General features: G+C 41.7%; 1 protein-coding gene across 1 annotated transcript in view; it reads right to left on the bottom strand.

The window, feature by feature from the left end:
- Positions 1-2,218: 2,218 nt before the first annotated feature.
- Positions 2,219-17,509, bottom strand: part of LOC309544919 (mast cell protease 1A-like) — a 44,391-nt gene continuing 29,100 nt past the window's right edge. Inside the window, exons 4-5 of the mRNA XM_082243926.1 lie at positions 7,400-7,651; positions 2,219-2,582 (exon numbers count right to left, since the gene is read on the bottom strand). Coding sequence (XP_082100052.1) covers positions 2,430-2,582; positions 7,400-7,651 — 405 coding nt within the window. The 3' untranslated portion in view covers positions 2,219-2,429. The remainder of the gene's footprint in view (positions 2,583-7,399; positions 7,652-17,509) is intronic.

Here is a 17,509-nt window from a genome sequence, read left to right as displayed (position 1 = left end):
GCATTTTTGGTAAATAATTTAATGGTCAATGCACCCAAAACTGACATTTCAGTTTTTGGTAGATGCTAGAGAGATAAACCCCCTAACAGTTTCTACTCTGACTCGACTGGCAAGATCTATGTACTGGATTCCCTGGATTTGCATTTCTGCTATGCCCATTAGAAGAGGTTTTAACTTTCTTTTTTTTTTTTTTGTATTTACCTTATATCAGCAAGAATGCAAAAGGAGGAGCTGGAATATACAATGATGGGCAGGAATATTTAAAACTTAAAGGTGGACCGGAGATAAATTATAGAAGGAAGGGGTTATCTCAGTTTATTGGGTAGATTGGACTTCTCATGTGGCCTACCTCTAATGCCACATCTTGACTGAAATCATGTGGCTAGGTGATGCTTAAAGAGAGGGAAAACACTTATTAAACAGCAAACACTGGGTTATTTTCATTTTCTTTGCAGCTTCTCTTTCATTTGGTGACATCATTATGCACAGTTAGCCTAATGTTTTCATCTCATCAACGTAGTAGCAATATTCAAAAAAGGGCAAAAATATGTACCTGGAAACTACAGGCCAGTCAGTCTAACATCAATAGTTTGCAACCTAGCTGTCATCTAGATAAAAGAAGGCCTCTGAATGTGGGGTATTTGGATTTTGCAAAAGCACTTAATCCAGTTTCCCAAAAACGCATAATTTACAAATTAAGGTCTGTTGGCTTAGACCATAGGGTATGTACCTGGATAGAAAACTGGTTACAGCGCCACAACCAAAGGGTGATGATAAACAGTGTGTACTCAGAATGGTCTGGAGTAGTAAATGGGGTACCCCAAGGCTCTGTCCTGGGACCAATTCTGTGTACATTTATTCATAAATGACATAGAAGATGGTATAAATAGCTCAATCTCAGTGTTTGCTGATGGTGCAGGGCAATAACTTCACAATAGGATATAAAAGACCTCAATAAAATAATGGGGTGGTCAACTACAGGGCAAATGAGGTTTTATGTTGAGAAATGTAAAGTAATGCACTTGGGGGCCAAAAACATAAATGCAAGTTACTCATTAGGGGGATTCCGGGATAGAAAAAGTTCTGGGGGTCCTAGTAGTTCCGCAATACATGCAATGCCAATCTGCAGAAGCAAGGCTAGCAGAATATTAGCATGCGTTAATAGCAATAAAAATATAATTCTACCACTTTACAGACTTTAGTCTAGCCACATCTTGAATACGCCCTCCAGTTCTGGTCACCAATCCTCAGAAAGGATGTGCTGGAGAGAGTTCAGAGAAGGTTGACAAAGCTAATAAGGAGACTGGAGGAACTAAATTCTGAACGACTACATTAAAAAAAAAAAAAATGTATTCTCCCTGGAGAAAAGACACTTGAGAGGAGATATGATAGTGAAATCTCAATGGTGATTCTAGCATAGGGAAGAAAGGATTCTCTTTCAGGGAGCTTAAAGTGGTAGTAAAGTCCAATTTTTACCTTGTACCTACAGGTAAGCCTATATTAAGGCTTACCTATAGGTATAGTGAATATCTCCCAAACTTTCACTGTTTAGGAGACATTCACACGGGATGCAGCTGGTCACATCACTGGCACATGTGCTCCGATATCTGTGCCGTACCTTCAAGCTCGGTGCCGCGACTGTGACTCCAGTGTGCATGTGCGGTAGTGATGTCATCACGTCTCGGCTATTCATACAGCCAGAGCACTTGAACCCGGAAGGAAGACTGGGTGAAGATGGAAGCCCTGTCAGCGGTGACAATGTGCTGCACAAGGGATTCATTTTAAGGTAAGTATGCCATATTATGCCAGTATGCGGTTCATATTAGCAATTATAACATTAACTTGCAGGTGGACTTTTTTTGAATTTTCTTTACTGACTTTATTACCACTTTAAGAAGACACGTGGCCACTCAGTGAAATTGGAGGAGAAGCGGCTCAACCTTAAACTGCGTAGGGGGTTCTTTACTGTTAGAGCAGTAAGGATGCAGAACTCCCTTCCACAATCATCGGTGTCAGCGGGAAGTGTGGATAATTTCAAAAAAAATCTTAGATGGGCATTTTAGTGAATGCAATATACAGAGATATGGGAAATGGTATTGACCAAACACACTCACACATACTGTACATACATCTACACAGATTGAACTAGAAGGACTGGTGTCTTTATTCAATCTTACCAACTATTAAATTATCATTAAAGTAAGCTTGGTTCTGAACATATGATGCTATATAATGTAAACATAAAATGCTGCTTAAATTTTTTATTAATTATGACTGCAATTATCTGACTAAACATTAATCATGACTCCTGTTACATTTCAGTACTAATGCTAACATATGTGTATGTTCACAGAGATATTTAATTATCATGACAATCTTAATTTGTTAAAGGAAAACAAATGTGGCCAATTGAGCACAAACAGCATTGTTTAGAGTTTTGGGAAATTATTTTCTGACATGGTCTGTTTGATCCAATCCAAGTACTTGCCAACTCTTGCATAGACACCAGGGGGGTGATTATAACCAAATGACACTATACCTTCCTGCACCCCTTTACAAATCAGAGGCCCTCCGGAGTCTCCCTACAAGCAAAGATTAGAGAAATAGCATTAGGTGAATTCAATAAAGATAAATGTGACAAGTTTCATAAGTACTGGTATAATATCTAGGGGCCACAACAGGCTTATCAAATTGGTGTTTAAAGGACTGGATTAAATTCTTCCTGAATGCTAAGTAGTCTGCACTTTCAGTTCTCCTCATCTCAATTAAGGATCGCATCCTGCTTTGTAACCAATAAAGAAACATAATGTGGTGAGCCCATTTATTGCAGTGTTTTCGATACTGAGGCGCTCCAGAATGGACAGCATGGAGACCTGATAGACCAGCTAAAACCTGGAGAATGAAAGGAAAAGGGGAACAGCAATAAGCCCCCTTTTCCTCATGGGAGAGTGGCTGGGGAAATAGATAGAATAGTTATGAGGTGATATTTCCCTCCTTTTTTCCTCAGGTAAAGAGGGAGGGATTTCAAGGGTATCCGGAGGGAAGAGAGGTAGTGGGAGTGGCATTGCAGTGGTCAGAGCACCTATAGGATTAGGATAGAAGTTTCTAGAGCCCTCTGAGACCCTATATAAGGTTGAGCTCCCCTCATTCGCCTCAGAAGATTCAGCAGTGTGAATTCCCCATCCCCCCCCCCCCCTTGTCGCGGCTGTTATATTATGTGGTTGTGTCACCTATGCGGTAGTAAAGGGGGACGTTTTTATATTATTTAAGTGTGGAAGTTGATGCTTTTAATGTGATTTATTTATCCGGCCTGAGCTGTGGTGGCTATACTGTTGAGTGTGTTTAAATCTTTATTTATATATTTATTGATTGAAGTTTGTTGAAATTTATAACCAATAATAAACGGCCGCGGCCTATTTATTTTCCAAATAATACAGGTGTCTGCTTTTTTATTTATTTAAAGTAAGTTTAAGATGTTATTGAATCCTTCCTACTGTCCCATAGTAGCAGGAATATAAATAATGTGCTTCTGGTGAGTGCATATGGTGGTGGAGTCACATAATTATTGATGCTCTTCATGTGGTGGACATCAACATTTGTTTATATGCTATATGCGTTTATATCATGGATTGCTGATAAATGCATTGGGATATGCATGGGGATGGGCATCTTATTTGTTTTTTCTGGAGCTTCCTCATTGGACCAATAAATTAAACTCTTCACTGACACTTTTTTGTTGGAATAGTTTATATATCACTCACACTTACATTGTGATTTTTTTTTCATTTATTTATTTTTTATTACATTTATAAGAGATGCGCGTTACAGTAAACCCCCACTCCATCGCGGTTCAGTTTTTGCGGTCCCGGTATATTGCGGGTTTTTTTGTAATGTTATTTTACTATATAAATCATTAAAAATGAAATATTTTTGTGTTTTCCATAGCTCTTGCTATGTCTCTCAGTATCTTTTGTGTTTAAATGAGTTTGTATTGTTTTAAAAGTGTGTTTAAAGACCTTAAAATGCTTTTACACGTACAGTGACAGTAAAAAAAACATGCCTACAATGCATTTTAATAGGGTTTTTCTATTTCGCGGATTTTCACTTTTCACGGCTGGGTCCGGAACGTAACCCCCGCAATGGAGGGGGGTTTACTGTATTTTGTTTTATATTGCATCTTGTCTATTAGAAATTGAGTAATACATCCTTAGAAATCACTGTAGTAAACACGACTAAGTTCTCACCTATGCGTTTTTGAGGGCGTTTTGGGTTTTGTAGAAACGCACTGTAGTCCATTTAACATGGTTTCCTATTATTCCTATATACATTTTTCAGCCACTGTGTTTTTGGAAAGGGTCAGGGACTTTTTTTCCCGCAGAAAATTGCATTTTGCTTGTAATAGACTTCAATGGACCTGCACCAGAGATGCAAGTGTTGCGTTTTTCTTATGTGTTTTTAATATGTTTTTGCATTTTTTTTCTCCTTAACAAACTAAATGTGGTTTATTCTTTTAATAAAAAAAAACAAGAAGTCCCTCGGTGTGGATCCAGCGTCAATCACGAGAAATACCGCCGTCGACCCAAAACAAAAAAGTCTGCAGTCGTCGCTGGCTCCCACCGTCTGCCTGCTCCGCTGTCTGACAGTTCCTAAAGTGTTACTAAACCCACAACAGTAAAATCTGGCTGTTGATGCAGAATAGCATGCTTGTTATACTCACTGTGGAACTTAGGTGATTATTCCTCTGCATTGTGAAAAAAGACTGTATGATCCTGTATGCACAGATCCTGCCCCTCCTGCAATGTCACTCTGGACAAGTCCAGATAAGCACAGTAAATGTAGTTCAGCTGCACATGCTTAGTTTGGTCTCTAATGCTCAGAGAACACTTCCTGGTTTTAGCTGAGCTATTCAGGTCACATTGTATTAACATCACACATGTGGGCTTGTATACAATTCAAAAATGACAGCCCAGTCCCTTCATCTATCCTCCATGACCAGTAACTAAAAAAGAACACAGTGGGTGGCATGTCACATCTTGATCGATGGATGATTTTTTTTTTCTTGGGAGGGTACATGTGATCAGCACAGGGCCAACCAGCACTATCCAGACATGTTCAGACAGGGAATTATTGGTCTTAAAGCCTGATAGGACAATTGTGGGAGAAATTAAAACTCCTCCTACAAACTATCAGCATTCACTGATACAAGTCACAAGATTGCTCTAATTGCTAACAGCTGATGAGAAAAGGTACTTATCAGTTTAAATGTACTAAAATAATTGCATTTCCATGTTCTGTGTACTGTAGGAGACCAGATATAGTGAATGCAGGATCTTGGTTTAGTAACACTTTAAATAGACACCCGGTGACATTACCAGAGGACATCATCTTGTTACGCCATCAACTGGTGCAGGCGGCAGCGTTCATCGTGATTGACACTGGATCTACATGGGGGGACATTTATTTGTTTTTTGGACACACTTTTTCGTGAATGAGTAGGGGTAAAATATACCCTTATTTAATTCAAACAGGAGAGGCGGGATCTGGGGGCCACCTTGTGTTAAAGGGGGCTTCCAGATTCTGATAAACTTCCTGCCTGCAGAACCACACAACCACTGGCCAGAGTTGCAGGGAAGAGGCCCTTGTCCCAAGAACATGTTGTGGGGAAGAGGTCCTGCCCCACAGCACCCTCCCATGTTGAGGGCATATGGCCTGGTATGGTTCAGGAGAGAGAATGTTTTCTCCCCCTGTCCCCCCCCCCCTTCCCTGCCTGCCAGGCAGCATGTTGGGATAAGGGTCTGGTATGAATTGTGGGGGGAGGATCCCTCTGCTTTTTTTTCTTTGAATTGTGGTGTGGAGTTTCCCTTAAAATTCATTCTTTCTTATTTTTTTTCTTACATGATGACTCATTGGATGTTAGGTACATGGCAGCCGCCTGCTCCTTAACCACTGGCTATTCATAGTTTGTTAAGGAGAAACAAAAACACAAGATGCATGAAAAATGCATAAAAAAATCCTTTGAAAGAAGCAGGTTCAAAAACCCAAAACGCACCGCAAAACTCGCCGGAAAACTGCATCAACCACAACCGCATAGATGTGAACCTAGCCTTTGACAGTGATTTCTACTAGCTTCTGGGTCCCATGCAGAGTGGCTGCCCTGCTGCACTGTAAACATAGGAACTCTGCAGCTCATCATGGACACCATTCAGAGAAAGCTTTGCATGTTCTTACCACCTTACCACCACTCTCTACCTCTTCCAATCAGAGAAAGTTTTGCATCCACTGAGAAAATACAAAGCATTCTCTGAATAGCGCCCATGCCGAGCAGCAGCAAGGCAACCATTCAGCATGAAACCTGAAAGCTAGTAGAGATTACTGTACTGGCGGGGCTTACTACCAGTTTCTAGAGGGATCCTATAGTTGTGGTATCCGCATAGTTACATTGTTCCACACTGGAATACTATTCCTCCCACTAACACCAATGATGGGGCACTATTCCTTCCACTGACACCAATGATGGGGCACTATTCCTCTCACTGATACCAATGATAGGACCCTATTCCTCCCACTAATACCAATGATGGAGCACTATTCCTCCTGCTAATCATTGGGGCACTATTCCTCCCACTAACACCAATGATGGAGCACTATTCCTCCCATTGACACCAATGACGGAGCACTATTTATTTCACTGCCACCATGAATGGTGTACTATTCCTTCTACTGACACCAATGATGGGGCACTATTCCTTCCACTGACACCAATGATGGATCACTGATCCTCCCACTAATATCAATGATGGGAACAATTCCTCATCCTACTGACCACCAACCCTGAGCCATTGATATTGAGACATTTTCTACTCCCGATAGCCACAGCCGGCTCCCATACAGTTTTAAAGACAATAAACTGGCCCTTTGTTTAGAAAGTTTGGAGACCCCTGCTGTAGGAGATTGCTCTTCATGCGAGCTTCCACTGAACTACAACTGTACATGCAGCCATTCAAAGTGCCACACCCACAGACAGTGCAAGAGGGACAAAGAGCAACTGCAACCTTTCCCTGCAAACAGCATCATAAAGGGCCTTTACAAGTATATTAGTAGTGATTCACCATGTGCAAACATTCTCTTGATAGCAAACCTGGTTACCTGCGAATTACCATGCATATTGTGTTAGAGGGTCCATTAATTTGAATACCATACCAAAAAGCACAAAAAAGGTGCATGTAACAATTTTAGCAATGCAATGCAACACAACGTATGTTGTGCTGCAACACAGGTCCATCAGCATAGTGCATCGGAATGCTATTTAGAATAATCGGGTTACTGCAGTGCAAACCCTACAATGTTTTTGTCCTGACTGGCATACTCCTTGAACTTGAAAAAAATGTCATTACATTACCTGACTAGAGTCTGTGATTTTTGTATTGCTCCCTGCGCAGATCATCCCATCAGTCAGCTCATGATAATAACGGTGGCACAATCTTCGGCTTACAATAGTGACGTTGGTCTCAAATAATTTGTCAGAAGAATGGATCTTGTCAATCAGTCCCCATCCAGCAACACTGCAGGGAATGTCCTTTGGAAGGTCTCTGTTAATGACTGGAATTTCAATTGTCTGCACATAGCGGTTTATCTCAGCTGAGGATATGAGCTGGTGGGAAAAGGAAGTAAAAAAGAACTGGTTAAAAAAAAAACAGTACTTGACTAAGGCTGGCCGTACACTATACAATCTTGTTGTACAATTTTCCTTTAGATTTACCAAAACCATATAATATGAGGTTATACCTAAACACTTTCAATTTGTATGCAATCAGGCAGGCCCTTGCACTACATAGTTCAAGATAAATCTATAGAAAATTGAACAAGAAAACTGTATAATGTATGGCCAGCCTAGGTCTTCTAGGACCAACAAGTAAACATCACAATTTAAATATCTGGTCAACAGTAAACATCATAGGTGACAAATGACCAATAGTCATGGGTAAATCTGCCCAAGTTTGATTCAACAAGGTTCCAGTGAGTCTTCTTAAAAAATCTGGCAAACTCAAACTTAGGGCAAATCTCATCAAAGTCTATGAGGGCAAATCTTGTGACTAATTGCTGGCAATTTGTTAGGGCTAACGGACAAACTACTGTCCCCAAAAAACATGGAAAGCTGGGTGCTGGCATAAGAGACATGTACCAATGCAAAAAATAAATAGCACAGCAGGGGGAAGGTCTTTTCATGCCATTTGGAAGGCAGCATTGAAAATATACAAATCCAACAAGCATAGAGTATGCCTTGAAGCTTAATGTGGTTATAAAACAACGTGGTTTTCATGGACCGTCTCAGCAACAGAGTACACTGACAGCATATATTTGCCTGTGAAATAGTTTTTTTTTTCCTTTTACAATTAGCTTACATACAGCAGCAGCACTCCAATATAAATGATTTTAGTTTGAACAAGAAAGGCTTTTTCTCATATAGTTTTAGCAACAAAACATGCTTTTTCCTCAACTGGTAATGAACGAACTTTGACTGGCAGATAGAAATTGGCTAGGAGTTCACTGTGCCTGTCTTTGTTATCTGTGATGTAAAACTGCCCTGCCACTGGCCAGTACTAGAGATTGAAAGTACAGACAGGTGTTTTACTCCAAGGATTAAGATACTGCAAACGACACAGCAGTGTAAAACTGGCCAGCAGCAAAATTATAAATTTCAAGGCTAGGCCCAAATTTAATAGAGACAAAAAGCAAAGGCTTGGGCTTTACTCGAATAATTAGGATACTGTACAATTTTAAGCAGAGATAACAAGTCTAACTGGTGTATGCCTAACTTTTATTTTATCTGTGGGAAGAGGTGGATGTGTTATTTTAAGTGATATAATTTAAGGTGGTTTAGGGGCAAAATGTTCTTGCACCCCAAAATACCACCCTTGAAAATAAAGACCATTTTTTCTAAAGGAAAGATTTGCAGGCTGATTTTACTTCTAGTGACCTGCACATATTTTTTTCCACCACTCATATAAAGATGGTGTTTATTTTACTCCTACAGCTATGATGGAGATTATTTTACTCTCACTGACACCAACCATGTTATGTCTACTCCTAGTGACCTGCACAATGGAATATTTTTTCCCACCACTCACACAAAGATGGTGTTTATTTTACTCCTACAGCTATAATGGAGATTATTTTACTCTCACTGACACCAACCATATTAAGTCTATTTTATTTCAATGACACAAAAATTAGACTTATTTTTACTCCCACTGACACACAATAATGGTGCTTGTTTTACATCACTGTCTGCAACAATAGTGCTTGCTTTATTGCATTGATACCAACAATAGAACATATTTTGTTCCCACTGACACCAGTGATATCCAGTTTATTGTTTTCTGCCAACACTAACAATGGAGTTTATTTTTAAACATGCTGACACCAACGAGGGCACTTCGTTTATTCCCATTTTCTCTTGAGTGTAACCCAAAGCAAAATGAGAAAGATGCAACACAAGCAGTCATATGCAGTAAAACCACCCATACATTTTTTGCCACTTTTAGCCATGCCCCTTCAGGTGCAGCTGCCTTTTTCTTATCTGACCTTTTAAGGTGTTCCTCCTTATTATTTCAAAATGTTGTCAACTATGTTACCACTAAACAGTACTTGCAACTCCCCCATCCTTGCTTTATGAAGTGATGCATAGACTGATGGGAGTGTGGGATGGGAGGAAGAAGTGACATACATGCACCCATCAGTACATGCCCCCGACCCTTGCTACAAAGAAAAAACAGAGTCAGAACAGTCACAACTAGAAAAAAAATGGGAAAAAATATATTTTTCATCACTGTCTTGAATAAATGCAAGGCTATAACAAGAGATCATTTGTTCACTACACTGACATTTAGAAGAGGAGCCTAGCTATGGGAGGTTATCCCTGTTGGGGTTTTTTTTTATTATCTGTGTCCCATTGGGGAGATATCCCTTCACTTTCTGTCCTGTAGACTGCGACTGGTAAGTGTCTCCACTGGAAGATTTCTGCCCTTTTTACTGGCAACTCAAAAGTTTGGATGTTGTCTCACTTTCATTCCCCATAGTTGTAAATCTCTGACATGAAATATGAACAAATCTTATCCCTCTACAGTATGTACTTGTCTCAATCCAAAGCGCTAAGCAAGCATCATTTCTTTCTGCTGTCTTGTTCCTCCTTTATCTTAAAGAGTTACCTCTGACAAGTTTTCCTGAGGGAGGGAGCTGTGCGAAGGGGGGTGTGTCCCTTCTCTCCAATAACTTTGGAGAAGCTTTCAGAAGAATGGGGGGAAATGTAAGAGGAGCTGCATGGAGTATTCATGAGGGCCCTAACCAATCCCCAGAAGGACTGGAAGGGGGTAGGCACCTCATATATACTCAGGGTTAGCCCAGCAGGGGCAGAAGAGTTTGGGGGAAGTATGGAGATGGAGTGCTGAGGAGGCTGTCGGTGGCCCTTGAGGGTAGCCCCCTAGTCTGGGGGGTGACCTAGGGGCCTGGGGTTCAGGTGCAAGAGGGATCCTCTCACAACACATGGTGGAGTCCTGTCCAGTGGCACGGGAGCAGGTGTGAGGCAAGCATGTCCAGAAAGATCTCCAGGGAGAAGACAGCAGCGTGGCTGGTGAGTAAGACAGTTGGGGAGGAGCAAAAAACAATCAGCGCAATCAATAATTAACCTTTAAGTTGGCATGCAAGCTGAACACTGACCCAGGTACATTGAGAAAGCCAAGACAGAAGATATACAAGCATAAAAGTGCAGCGCAAATCATGAATAAGAAAATGAGTATAACAGAAAAAAGTCCATGCACAGATGTTCAAACCCCAAACGTCTTATTTTATAATCACTCAATGATAGCTCAAGTCCAAAGACACTGCGCTGGAAGAAATCCACTCAGAGTGATGGTCCTTTCACCAAAGGCACTCAGATGTGCTCACAATAAATAAAGACCCCTGTATTACCAGCAGGTCAAATGGGCTTAATTCAGGAACACAGGAATTTCCTCCAATCACCACCAGCCATATAGTCAATATTTGAGCTTATGGTAGACAGATTTCACTCCCTCCAAAGGAGTGGACCACACATCCGATAAGTAAAAATATAGGGGAAAGAAACGGATCTAAGTGCACACTGTATGTTTAATATAAGTTATTTAAAAGGAGAGACACTTACAAGATGACAAACATTACAAGCTTCTTTATAACCAATCCGATTCCAACTGTATGCAGGGTACAGCGTACAGCAGTCTCCAGCCCGCAGCGAGAGCCGAACGGTACATGAGAATAGCAGAGGGTGACGTCAGAGCAGAAGACTCTTAGGGAGGACTGGCAGACAGCCTGAGAGGACTGAGGAGTGGCAGTCTGGGATGGCTGTAGAGTCAATCTGGGAGGACTATAGGGAAGATAAGTCAGAAGGGGTAGTGAAAGGGGCAGCTGCAAACAGGTGGGCTGGCGGTGCCTGAAGAGGTGGTGATGGGCTCAGTAGCCTCAAGAAAATAGAAATATAGCTGGACACTGGGACTTTTTCTACACACCAAAGGGGCCCACGGTCCCTGCCTGTAAAGGGCCATTTCTGGATCTGGAGTGCCTTCTCAGATCCCACCCAAACAATGTTTCAGCTGGGTCTGTGTTTCTGCAAGAAAGTGATGTGCTAGAGGAAGAAGAGTGTAGATAGAAAGTGTATATAGTTGGGTGTCCCCGAAGAGACTTTTGTTCCAGTCAAGTGGGCAATGGCATTACATAATATCCCTATTCCCATGCAAGTTTAATACCCCTAAAAAACAAAACAAAGCTTCATGGACTGTTTCCTGTCTTAGTGAGCCTGTGGAAATGTTGGTGTACCTGGCTGTGCAGGGTGGGGGATCCCTATTTAACAGTGGTTCCTACGGGGGGAAGCACTACAAACAGGTACATCATATGTAAGGGGGTTTGTTTCATCTCTGTGTATCACCTGAGGCCAGTCAGTTTACTAGGTATATGTAAGGGTTTACAACCACTTCAAGCAATACAGACAACAATAAAAATCTGACGTGTGTTCTAATTTTTCACCACTCTATCTGAAAATACAAAAACAAAAATATTTTGCCTTAGTTTTCTGGGGCAAATGGGTACTCTCCCCCCTGTGACATCCTTGCTAACATTGTCTAGGGATTAACCAAAGAGGTATTCCCTGTCAAACGGTATTCACAAGAGGCCTTTAGTGAACACTAATGCTCCTCAGACCAACATTTGAGCCAAAGGGTCCTCCGCATGCGTACCAGGAGGCCCATTTTGGATATTTGGTTTATAATATCAGCCAGTCCATCAACACTATAGAGTAAATCCACAAGTATGCGCTCCTTGATCCTGGGACATAACCTTGGACCAGACAGCTAAGGCTGGCAGATTTGCTATGGTCACAATGGCAGGTTGCAAGGCAGGACCTGCAAGAAAAACAAAAGGCCTTAGAAAAGCCATCTAGCCTTTTCAAAAAGTGTGCTCAACATGACAATTACAGTCTCACTAAGACAGGAAATGGCCGAGTACACAATGGGGACAGTCCCTTTCTTTAATAATACCTTCATGGGATATTGCTGGGCAAAAAGTGTAGGAGGAACAAAGACTTTTTCCAGGTTAGTCCAATCACTATACGAGAACAGCTGCAAAAAGGAATGCACTGGAAAATTGTTAGCGGCCTGATGGCTTTTTAGAGGACCCAGGCTTGTAACTTTAGGCATAGATGATGCAGGTATCTGCCAATCTAGACATGTGCGGACTGCGTCCAAAAGGATGAAATTATATCCATAAGTTTTGTAGTTATGTCTGTAGACTAGGACTCCTCTTATACCAACTCCTCAAATAAGGATAGGGCACAATCCACCTCATCCTTGGCTGACTGTGTGGGTCAGATGGACTTTGGAGGAGAGCGCATGGAATTACATTTAATGTCCCTTTGTTCTCATTCTATCATGACTGCAATTTTGTCCAAAAACTCAGACATAGAAGCTGGGAATTCTTCCCTAGATAACATCTAGGAAAAAGTAACTTTGGAAGGGGTTAAGGAAGACTCAGAGAAGTGCTGTGACTGGATATAATGATCCAAGTTATCCATGTCAGGTCCTTTGGAGGGGGGCACTGCAAGACCCCAAAGCACTCTTAGTGGATCTCAATCCAGGCCCCTGCACCCCCATAGGTATGAGGTAAAAGATTGTTTACAAGTGCAATCAAAAAATATCTGCTGAAGCAGGAAGGGTTAACGCCGTCCGTGACCAGGTCACTAAAAGGCTGCAGGGAGCCCAGATAATATCAATAGAATTGTAGGTCTGCTGTAGGTGCAGAGAAGATGGTTGAAAGTCAACAAAGTCCATGTGCACCTGGAGAAAAAGGTGCACATATGTGGAGTATGACCACCATAGAGGAAACTCACACAGGATAAAAAGGGCCAAGAGCCAACAATGCAGCAAAAATGCCTGCTTGAGTGCCCCATTTGAAAACTGCAAAGAAGTACATACATATGTGCATGGGTTTCCATAGTTACATAAATCAAGGTATGACTTACAATCCAAGGTGTAAATGTATATATGATAAATCTCTCTACACGTTTCACGAGACAATGCTCGCATCCTCAGGAGAGACATATATAGACGCCTGAAATTAGAGACAATTAGAGACAAGGTTGTTAGGCATCAGAGCATCCTTATCCTTCCTTTCTGATCTGATGCCTAACAACCTTGTCTCTAATTTCAGGCGTCGATATATGTCTCTTCTGAAGAAGTGAGCATTGTCTTGCGGAACGCATAAAGAAGTTTACCATATATACATTTACACCTTGGATTGTCAGTCATACCTTGATTTATGTAACTATGGAAACCCATGCATATATCTATGTACTTATGTCTACCAGAATTATTTTTAATTGTATGTACCAAAGTGTTTAAATAATCAATACATTATGTACAATTTATACCTCGTGGTTTGTGTCCCACAAAGTCCCTTGGGCATTCTTCTTCTTTGTATTTATATATATATCGGGACTGAGCCTCTCTCCTGCCCCTCACATGCCAGTTCTCCTCTGTGCCACTTTGAAAACTGCTGTCACTCACATTATACCGACCAACCAGGTGATCATTAGAGCCTGATGGATTAACCACTTAGGTGAAGCCAGGGGTGTATACACTGAACAGGCTCCCTGTATGTACTATCTCCCTAAGGTTCATAAAAATCTGATTCACCCGCCCGGTCGTCCCATCATCAGTGGGATTGATTCGGTAACATCAAGGGTGGGGAAGTACATTGATGGCTACCTACAACCGTTAGTGGTGTCCACTCCCACCTTCTTGAGAGATTCTACCCAGGTCCTGAGGCTTTTGGATGATGTTGTGTGGAGGGATGGCTATTTGTTAGCTACTGCTGATGTGGCCTCCCTCTACACCATCATCTCTCATGACCATGGGCTTAGTGCAGTATCATCATTCCTACAGAGAGACCCACAATTCATCCCGGCACAAAGGGATTGGATACTTGAACTCCTCTCCTTCGCCATGACACATAACTATTTTTGGTTTGGAAGTTCTTATTACCTCCAAACCAAGGGTGTTGCCATGGGCGCTAAATTTGCGCCCAGTATGGCGAACCTGTTCATGGCGAAGTGGGAGGAGGATTTTGTTTTCAAGGACCAAAGGGATGAACTTATTTTGTGGAAACTATATATTGACAATGTCATTTTAATTTGGAATGGCACCGTTGAGTCTCTTACTGCATTCTTTGAGGAATTGAATGACAATACCTTCGGGATTCGGTTACAGCATGAGGCAAGTGATTGTAATATTCACTTCCTTGATCTCAATATTACTGTTAGGAATGATGCTTTGGTGACAACCACCTATTTCAAGGCCACAGACCGCAACAGCTTTATTGGCACGGATAGCTTCCATCACCCTTCATGGTTGAGATCGGTGCTAAAGAGTCAGTTCATTAGGGTTCGGAGGAACTGTACCCGCTTGGAGGACTATTTACATCAGTCCCAGACGTTGAAAGATAAATTCTTGGATAAGGGGTACTCTGGCTCCGAGTTGGACCGGGTGATCAACGAAGTGGCCAACATTGATAGATTTGATATGCTGCAGGAGAAACCAAAAGACAATGATGCCAACGGGGGTTTCACAACTTCCTTTGTGACCTCATACACTCAGCAGTTTCGAGATATCAAAATAATTTTTTTCCCGACACTGGAAGGTGCTGAGGAATGACAGATTCTTGGCCCCAGTGGTTGGTGAGCATCCCACAGTGGTCTATAGGGGGGGCTCCCCCTCTTAGACTGAGAGTAGCACCCAATATTGTAGATCAACCCATGAGAAACACCCACCTTTTCCCATAAATCAAACGTTTCTTTCCTTGTAGGAGATGTGTGGTCTGTAGGATTAACGCCATCAAGGAAAGAAAAGTCACTTCTTTTTGTTCCAAGACAACACATAAGACCTATCCCATTGATAAGTTCATTACTTGCTCCACACGCAATGTGGTTTATCTGTTGGAATGCCCATGTGGGTATCAATATGTGGGCAGAACCACCAGAGAGATGCGGATTAGAGTTAATGAGCATCTTGGCAATATTCACCGTGGCTTCCCAAAGCACAGTGTATCCAGACACTACTTGGAATGTCATCACAAGAAATCAGCTGGCACTAAAATCATAGGTATTGATAGATTTACTGCCCACTGGAGGGGTAGTAATGTGAGGAGGGAGATCTCCCAGCGTGAAACCCGCTGGATATTTGACCTCAAGTGCTATACTCCTTATGGCCTTAATGTGGACTGGGACGTCAACAGTTTCATTAACAATAGTTGATGGACAGGTTAGCGTCCCATTCCAGAGAAATCTCTAGTCTCCACTACCTATGATTATTTTTGTTCAAAGAGTTATTTTAAAAGTTTTTTATATTCTAATATTTATGTATCAAATTTGGAAGTTTAGTTACACTTATCATTTTGATCATGACCATTATGATTTTCCGGTCTACATGCTACTAACTAGTGATGCACTGTGCCATTCATTTGAGGTGGTGTATCATTTATCATGTAATATGTGGCATTTTTAAGTTTATATATTGTTTTGTCTTACATGCCACCCAGGGGGTATTTTTATGTGTTTTGTACCTTCTGCGTGGGCTTGTGGATTGCATATTTATTAATTTTACCTACTAGCTTGGCTAAATTCATTTTTGATAAGCTTATTGTTTAGCGAAATTAGTGACAATACGCTTGATGACTTATTATTTCCTTTCTCAAGTGGTGCGCCGCTTAGCCTGGGACATATTCCTTTGGCTTGTCACTCTGGAAGTGATGTGCAAGTCGTTTGGATTAGGGCTTGCGGCTGTGCCTCATCTAAGCATTTTGGTTTACTGCAAGTTAGGGCGGAAGTGCTTCATTGCGCTTCTCGCCGGAACCGGAAGTGCGTCGTCACACACACCGCAACCGGAAGTGCGTCATCGCATACCGGAAGCGGAAGTGCGTTACCGCATTTCCAACGAGGGGACACTACAAATAGCGTGCTGCATGTGGAGGGCTTTGCCTTTGACAACGTCTGACAAAGATGAAACGCGTCAGTCACGCCAACCCTCATGCAGACATGCCTCCAGCCACAGCGATTGCAACTGGAATTACATGCTTTTATCATTTGATGCCATGTGAGTTTTATTCCTTGATATTATTATTTAATAAATGTACATACTTCACCATTGGAGCCTCATTTGTTTTTTGGAGGGACAACACCATTCATTATCCAAGGCATTTAACATTTCAGGATGCAATATTCTGGATGAAGTTAATTGGTGGATCTGGTGCGGGATTCTGGAGTGGACCCTATCCTGGTGGTTATTTCCATGTTTCTGGCTTGGTTGACCTTCCTTAACAGGGAGTCTATAGTTCTGGTAAGAGCATTACCTCATTTGAGCATGTGGTGACCGTCAGGATTGTGTTCTTGTCTATGGTGTTGGACTTTCCTGCATTCATTTCTGCACCTCAGCAACTGGTCTCACAGGATCTCATGGACTTTGCATAATCTGTGTTTTTTCCAGTATTTGTTATTTGTGGCGCTGTACCTCATTACATATTGTTCTTTGGTCTGATATCACCTTTGTACTGGCAGCCTAAACTACTTATTTGTGTATTGAAGCGCAGTATTTTGTATAATAGCCGTATTCACAGCAGATGAGATCGAGAGGAAGCCTTGTGGCACCCCAGAAAGTACATCAGGGGTAAGATAGGCCAGAACCAGGAAGCATGTCGCTCCTGCCAGTCTTTTCTCCTCTGCAGGCACACCCTAAGTGGTCATCAAGGTCAGGGTTCCACCAGACGGGTATACTACAGCCCTCGACTTGTATAGCAATCTGTGACTCAACATGATGCACATACAGTAAGTATCTAGGCAAGTGTCTTCAGAAGGGTTCAGTGTCAAAAGATACATTATAGGCCAGCCCAGCTTTCTGCTCAGTGGGTCACATATTCAGCTGCAAAATTAACCTTC

Source organism: Pelophylax lessonae (assembly GCF_965119305.1).
Source record: "Pelophylax lessonae genome assembly, chromosome: 1".
Classification (NCBI taxonomy): domain Eukaryota; kingdom Metazoa; phylum Chordata; class Amphibia; order Anura; family Ranidae; genus Pelophylax; species Pelophylax lessonae.
Note: the sequence above shows the minus strand (reverse complement) of the source record. Positions and strands in the feature narration are given on the sequence as shown.